Source organism: Anguilla anguilla, chromosome 18, assembly GCF_013347855.1.
Source record: "Anguilla anguilla isolate fAngAng1 chromosome 18, fAngAng1.pri, whole genome shotgun sequence".
Taxonomy (NCBI): domain Eukaryota; kingdom Metazoa; phylum Chordata; class Actinopteri; order Anguilliformes; family Anguillidae; genus Anguilla; species Anguilla anguilla.
Genome location: NC_049218.1, coordinates 3,294,590 through 3,301,672, shown reverse-complemented (window position 1 = coordinate 3,301,672; position 7,083 = coordinate 3,294,590). Strand labels below are relative to the sequence as shown.

General features: G+C 46.5%; 2 protein-coding genes across 2 annotated transcripts in view; one reads left to right on the top strand and one right to left on the bottom strand.

Moving 5' to 3' along the window:
* Nucleotides 1-2,914: 2,914 nt before the first annotated feature.
* Nucleotides 2,915-7,083, top strand: part of prdm8 (PR domain containing 8) — a 38,384-nt gene continuing 34,215 nt past the window's right edge. Inside the window, exon 1 of the mRNA XM_035399960.1 lies at nucleotides 2,915-3,543. Within this exon, the coding sequence (XP_035255851.1) occupies nucleotides 3,540-3,543 (4 nt within the window). The 5' untranslated portion in view covers nucleotides 2,915-3,539. The remainder of the gene's footprint in view (nucleotides 3,544-7,083) is intronic.
* Nucleotides 4,976-7,083, bottom strand: part of antxr1d (ANTXR cell adhesion molecule 1d) — a 29,246-nt gene continuing 27,138 nt past the window's right edge. Inside the window, exon 18 of the mRNA XM_035399958.1 lies at nucleotides 4,976-6,723. Within this exon, the coding sequence (XP_035255849.1) occupies nucleotides 6,505-6,723 (219 nt within the window). The 3' untranslated portion in view covers nucleotides 4,976-6,504. The remainder of the gene's footprint in view (nucleotides 6,724-7,083) is intronic.

Here is a 7,083-nt window from a genome sequence, read left to right as displayed (position 1 = left end):
ATATGTTTCAAATGCTTATTTACAGTTATGTAGTTAACCTTTTGAATGGCGTATACCTACATCACACCACCTTGCAACCTACTCCTCCACCATTTTGGTTGTAGTTCATTCATGTACATTTTGGGGGTATTTTATACCTAGATAATTTTTTTTTTTTGCCTGTCGTTCACTCGCGTCCGGATAGGTTCGCTGAGTCAAACGTGTCAGCGATGAGTCCGTTCTCGGAAGATAACGGGTATCGCACAACTTGTGGGAAATGGGGCGGGGGGGGGGGGTACTGGGGGGGTTGCTCTGGGCGCTCGGAGGTCCTCTGAATGCCACATTCATGGCTGTGGCCGGGGCTTCCGCGGTCAGGCCCCCGCTAAGCAAACAGCGGCTCCCGCGGCCGCCGGGCCCAGAAAAAGCCCCCATTGATGCCGCTGCACAAGGGGCCGAGTGTTCATTGTCCGACCGGGGACGCCCGACAAAATCTCCCGCGCTCCCTTTTCGAAAATTCCCGCGAATGGCCTTGGCCCCGAAGGGAAGGGGGCGGGGGTGCTTCCCAAATTTTATTTTACATTTTTACATGTTTTTAAGTTCCCAGGCTGTCCAGTGGCATTTTGGGTCCCCAACATTTGAAATGGCTGGAAATACTGAAAGGCTTGGGTTGGTATTTACTGAAATGCTAATAGATTAGCTTCGGCGCTGAAGCGAAGCGCTAGGCCAGCGCGGTGCGCTAACGACTCTCTCGGGTCACCGCGAAATGTCACGGGAGTGTAAACGTGCCTGTCGTAACACCTCAAGGAATCGTTCCTCTTTTCTTAGGGGTGGGGGGGGAGGGGGGGGGGAAAGCTCCTTTTCGCTGGAAGACTTGGCAAATGCCACACAGGAGCGACGGGAGATGTGCGGTGCGTAAGGTCACGGCTGACATCGAGGGGCCCGCAGGGGGCGTATCCGTGCGCTGGAACGGCCCCGAGCCTGCAGGCGAGCTCCTCCCTGAGTCACCCACACAGCCCTGCCGTCCCCTGGCCTCAGAACCGCAAATAACACTGCCTTTAAACCGGGGGGGGGGGGGGGGGGGGGGGGTCAGACTCCAGTGCTGAGGAGCGGGCGCTGCTGGTTTTTCTGTAGTTTTCCACGCTCAAGTCAGGGGTGTCCAGTTTTTACCCGAAACGAGCTGATGGAGGTGCAGTTTATTTGTCCTTGCCCAGCACTGAGACACGTAGATTCTTAAACTTGTTCCTGGGGGAGAGCAGCACAGACGGGGTCCCAAGACCAAATTTGAAAACCCCTGAAGACTGTTGGCCAGCTTTACCTTTCCTGGGGTACACACCACCATGGATTGGAGGTCCAAGTTGGTTGATGACATCAGCCTAAATGATGCAATTGCAAGAAAACCTGGTTAAAGAGGGACATACATGTTTTAACTTAGCTCTCGTTTTCACCTTCGTCAATTATTTAATTATAATCTTTCGTTACTTCTTTGCTCTTTAGTAATCAGGGCTCTCGTGTCAAAGAGACATAGCTCTCAAGGGGACGATATAAATGATAGATTTAAAGAGTAATTATTTTGAAAGGAGCTGAGCTGGCAGCAGTGTTGAGCTGGCCAGCGTTAGTCAGACCGATGTTATTCCTCCCACGCTCAACGTCCGGAGCTGAGACTGAACTGAAGATTCAGCGAGTTCTGCCAGCGAAACGTTTACCTAATGACACCCACCCGCTTTCTGCAAATACAGAGGTCCTCTCACCCACTGACTGGTACATGTGCTTATGGGGGTGGGGGGTGGGGGTCTCAGAGCTGGGCACCAGAACTGCTGTTTACAAGGACAGGCTGTAAAGACTGCTCTTCTGCAAGCGCTGTGCAAATAATTTGTGACTAATCTCTCATAAACTATGTGTGTGTGTAAAAGCATCAGTGATCTTATATGTGTGTGTGTGTGTGTGCGTGCGTGCATGCAATTATAGATTTTCACCCTAAACAGCATCTCCTCAGGTTCTTCTCTGAAGCTGGGTTTGTCTATCTGTCTCCTGGCATTCTCTGTGTCCATGCAGAGGGAAGCTTGTAGCTCAGTGTCGTTTCGGTAAAACCGCACCTGGCACAGCTGCTGAGGCAGAGCGGGTGAGCACAGGGAACAGTCCCACCACCATGCCTTTGAGCCTTCAACACCCTCCCCCCCCCCTTTTCCGCTAATGTCCAGGTTTTCTCTGCCATGTCCTTCAGTCCCTGTTCTCCTCTTACTATTGGCGGAGATAATGAAACGGCCTGGAAGGGGAGACATCATCGGTTTTGCACACTTACAGTGGCGAGGAGCTCTGCCGGTCCCAGAGCATGCCTCCAAAGGGAACCAGTGTGGTCTGCCAGTGATGTCACAGTAGGGCTGGCAACCCTCGTTCTGTACACATAAGGTCCCGGGCTGCTTTCCAAGGAGGGGGGGGCGGGGGGCAGGGGGTGGATGTCGGGGCACTGCCAGGTTTAAACTGGGGGCGCTTTGTGTACGGGGGCACGTTGAGGGAAATGCCCCTTCGAAAAACAGACACTTGTGGTGCCAGGCCCCTGCTGAACTCTGTTGCACTGCATCAGTACTGGCTGCTCAGAAATAAATAAATAGGTTCTTAATTGGTGAAAGTGGACATTTGGCCACTAAAACTAACCATTTGGTAAATAATGAAAAGACAAAGCATATGATAATGAGCCAAACCGGCATTATGTTTAGGCCTACATGTCCAAGAAAAATATGAATGAACGTAAACACGTCCAACAAATAATCCCTCTAAATATGAAAAGCATCTAATTAAGAAAGATGAACAGCTGCGACTGTGGTTGGATACGAGGATTGCGATCCGCGATAGGCTACTTTATTTGGCAGCAGTAGGCCTGTCCTTGGGTGTATATCGTCGTCTTTTCTGATACGCAAAGGTTGCTGAGAAATAAGTATGTTGTCAGGTGATTTTTTAATCATGTGACTGTTAGCTAGTTTTGGCGGTGAAATTTCAGGTCAGCGAGCTGGCTAGTGAGGAAGAGAGCAATAAGGAATTCTGCTTACAACCAAGTGAATCAAAATGCCTCATTAACACAAAAGTGTATCTCAAAAGAGAAAAGAGACAACGGACTAGGAGAGAAAGATAAGCAAGTTGCCAGAGTGAGATGGCTTTTTTAAAAGCTGTGGCCAACACGCGATGCAACCTCAAAGCGTCTGCCTGACCACTACAGTTGGTTTTTTACCTTCTGGGCTAGTTCATGTCCTGATTTAAGCCCGAGATCGCTCGACACTCATCAGTCTCCCAGCTTGTGAAAACGCTTATTGTGGAACAATTAACGTCTAGCCACCTTACATGAGGTGTCTAGGCTACTGCACCGCTGTTGTTTATACCGGACACAGCCTGCAACTGCAGATCACCCATTTTCTAAATTAAAATCGATCAAGAACTACCTGAGGAACAGCACCTGACAGGAGAGACTGCATGGGCTGGCTATACTTTCTAGCGTCAGAGGCCGGGAGCTGAACTTGAAGGAGATTGTGGATGACTGCACAAATCAAGGCTCGCCGGATGGCCTTCGAATGCGTGAGTAGACGAAGTGTTTTTGAAGGGGTTTGGTGTTGGGTTTTCCGATAGGCTGTAGCGCCAGCCTGTAGCTCAACACAGTTTGAGTTGGACTGCCGCCGTGCGTCTGTGGTATGTGTTTTTTTTTCCAGCAAAGCCTCCACGCTACACGGTAATAAACGTAGATCATAGAATTTCGTTTAAGGATAAAGCTGATAAACTGGTAGAGTAAAACGGTGGACTAACTGACAATATAAGATGGTGATCAGCTGGTGATCAGGTTGAAAAAATAAATTTAAAAAAGGCCTATGCCTACATAATTTGGTCCGATGTGTTGTGCAGGCCAAAGGAAGCTGTAGGCTAGTTAGTTGGGCTGTTGTTTATTTCGGTGGCCGTTTGTAGACATTTCCATGGCCCCTTTACGTGATTCCATAGACTGTATTAGCGTGATTCAGTCAGCTTATTTTATGTATGAACTGAAACAAGGCAAACTGGCTCTTTACATATACCAGAGTGAGCAATTTACCGAAATCAGAGAGACAACGATACCACGAGCAAAAACAGAATCACCAAGAAAGCTTGAAACGTAAACTTTAATAGTGTCATGAAAGTTGTTTAATGGAAGGACGAGCACAAAATAAGCTTCACCACATTTCCTGTCAATGTCAACACAAGGTACATGTGACAAAAGCTAACATTGTTGTCATTTCCATATCTAAAGTCAGAGCTTTGGTGGAGAACATGAGAGTTGAGACACCCCCATAAAAAGCTATTTGTTAGTCTTCCTCAAGCATAATAGACAAAATTTTGGGTACAAGGAACTATTTCAGACATAAAGTTTACATAGAATGCATTGCATGTGTTACCATGCCATTTGTCAAGTTGTTCAAATTGCGTCTTGTTCCAAGCCCTGAAACTGGGTTTGCAACTGGCAGAAATTCATTAAAAGCTATTTTTATACTTTTTGGACAGCTTTGAGAGTGCTTTCTGTTTCCAAAGGAATTCATGGGTGCACTTACTAAAAAGATGTTTTCAAGCACTGATGTGTCCCAAATGCTTTTCTGGGGAAGATTTTTGTGAGTTGCACATGTTGTGCGCTGTGGTGAATTTGAAAGAATTTTTCCTTCAGTTGGATGCTAATTTGATCAAATATAGTCAGTGTGAAAGCTGAATTGTTTGCACATTGAAATTGTCTTAATCAATGTTTTAAACGGCATTGTTTCCATTTTCCCAACTTGTCCACCTTGAAAAGCAGCTAGTGTAGAGGTTTATTTTTTTGACTAACTTCAATTTTAATTTGTTCAAATTTTTTCATTTCCATTAGATAGGCTGCACACAATTCTTTTGAGTTACATAAGTTACATGTATTCACACCAATGGAAGTGCAGCTTATGAGGAAATGAAGAAGTGGAACAACAAAAATAACTGCTAACCCACAATGTTCTCGCAGTGTTACTGGAATGTTTTGTCAATGTTATAACATTGCCACAACATGGCAGCAACGTTTTTTTTTTTTTTTTGTTAGCTGGGGTGAAACCAATGCATGCAATCTTCTGACAGTCTGTCCACCTCATATGTTTTAGCAGTGCCAAGATGTAGGCTACAAAGTGAAGCTGAAAAAGATCCACATATTCAAAGCAAAATCCGATGGAAAAACTTTGCAGAAGTTGCAGAAGGTACTATCTGGTAGAGAGATGCTAGCTGAAATGCTATCACACGCACAGTGTCCTGGAACTCAGAAGCACACCTTGTCATATTCAAGTACCTTCTTCTAGAGCAGGGGTGGCCAATTTTATCCGAAAAGAGTCGGTGTGAGTGCAGGTTTTTGTTTTTGGCCAACCCTACAACACCTGATTGTCCTTTATCAAGGTCTTGATTGCAGTGCTGGGCTAAAACAAAAAAAAAAACCTGCACCCACACCGGCCTTTTTACGGATAAGTCTGGACACCCCGGCTCTAGACTGTGGGTTAATAAATTAGGTGTTATGAACTGCCCTGCAGTTTCAGTGTGTTTATTGAATCGTTTTTATTCAGAACTGCATTATAAAATAAAATACTTTAACGATGTAGAAAGTGGAATGTTTCCAGAGGCATTTTTCTAACTATACTGGGTTTTAACTGATAGGGGTAAAATAAAAAAAAGCTATAAAAGCTAAAAAAGTACAAACTGGACATTATATGGCGATACAGCATTCCTTATGAACCGGCCAGACGAATCCTACACTCTGTCACAAACGTTCCTTTGTCCTTTCAAAAGCTCTCTGTAAAAAAAAATGTACATTAAGTTCATTCATTTCAGTCTCCCTTCAGCGAAACAAAAGTAGTTCTCAGGACGTCCCAAAAGCTTCACTGCCAACTTGTTGCTTGAACAGAAATTAATTCACGATCCAAGATCTGTGGGTCTCCTGTTCACAATCTTTACATAAACCGGCCTCACGTACAAGCAATAGTTGATCGTTTTTCTGCCATTTGCCAATACAACTAGTTTGACATAGCTGGTTCACATAACCAGTTCAAAAATGAAAGAATATTTAAAAAAAAGAAGAAACAGTTACTGGACTAGAACTTATTAAATTCAGAGAAGGGGGAAGGGGACAGCTAGCAAACAGCCCCAATTTAACACCCATTTAACAAAATGGGACTTCTTGCAACTGCTTGTTAAAGGGCAAATTATTCCAGCAGTTCTCACATCTTTGTAAAGACCAAAGACAAAAAATCAAATCTGAAAGACAAATCTAATCTGACCTTATCCTAAACGTTTTGGTGGATATTCAGTAGTTGTCTTTTAAAAAAATTTTTTTTAAACAATTAATTTCTTTGCTGTCCAGCAACAATCCTAGTAGTTCTTGGGAGCAGCCATGGTATTGAATAAATATTATATTTCATGTGTTTCTTAATTTTTTTTTGGCCATAGCTGCTATTTTTGGAGAGGAGTGCAGGGCCTTGAATTTGGGGGGGCCCTTGATTGTTCTTAGGGCTGGTTCTATAGGGAGGGAGGGGGCCGTGAGGGCGGGGGTCCGGGGAGGCCCGGCGGGGTGCGAACCGGGGGTGGCCCAGGCGGCGGCCGGCTCAGGGAGGGGGGGTCTCTGCAGGGCGGCTGGATCAGCGGTGTGTAGTCCGGTGGGGGGGGCGGGGGTTTTTGGGCGCGCGGGGGTGTCCTCGCTGCCTCCTCTTTCACCCTGGTAAAGCTGATACATCGACCCTGTTGTGGGGGGGGGGGGGGAGCAGACAGACAACCACGGGTTAAAACTGTATAATTATTTTTGGGGGGGGCGGGGGGTGGCATTCTACAAACAAGGAAGTGTCTCTGTGACTGCAGATGTCAGTCTTCACTATGAGCCCCACAGTCCCGCTCCCCCCCCCCCCCCCACCCCACCCTCAAGAGGAACGCCCAGGAGATGATCCCCAAAAGGGGCCAGCCCTTCACACATCCCGGTCCTCAGCTGTCACCCCGAATCTGTCCTTAGAGAGGAGCGGGGGAGGGCGGGGGGACTGGGGAGGATGGTTTAAGGAGCCGCTCTTCCTCCTGCGCTCGACGTCATCGTAAAAACATCCGTGGGGG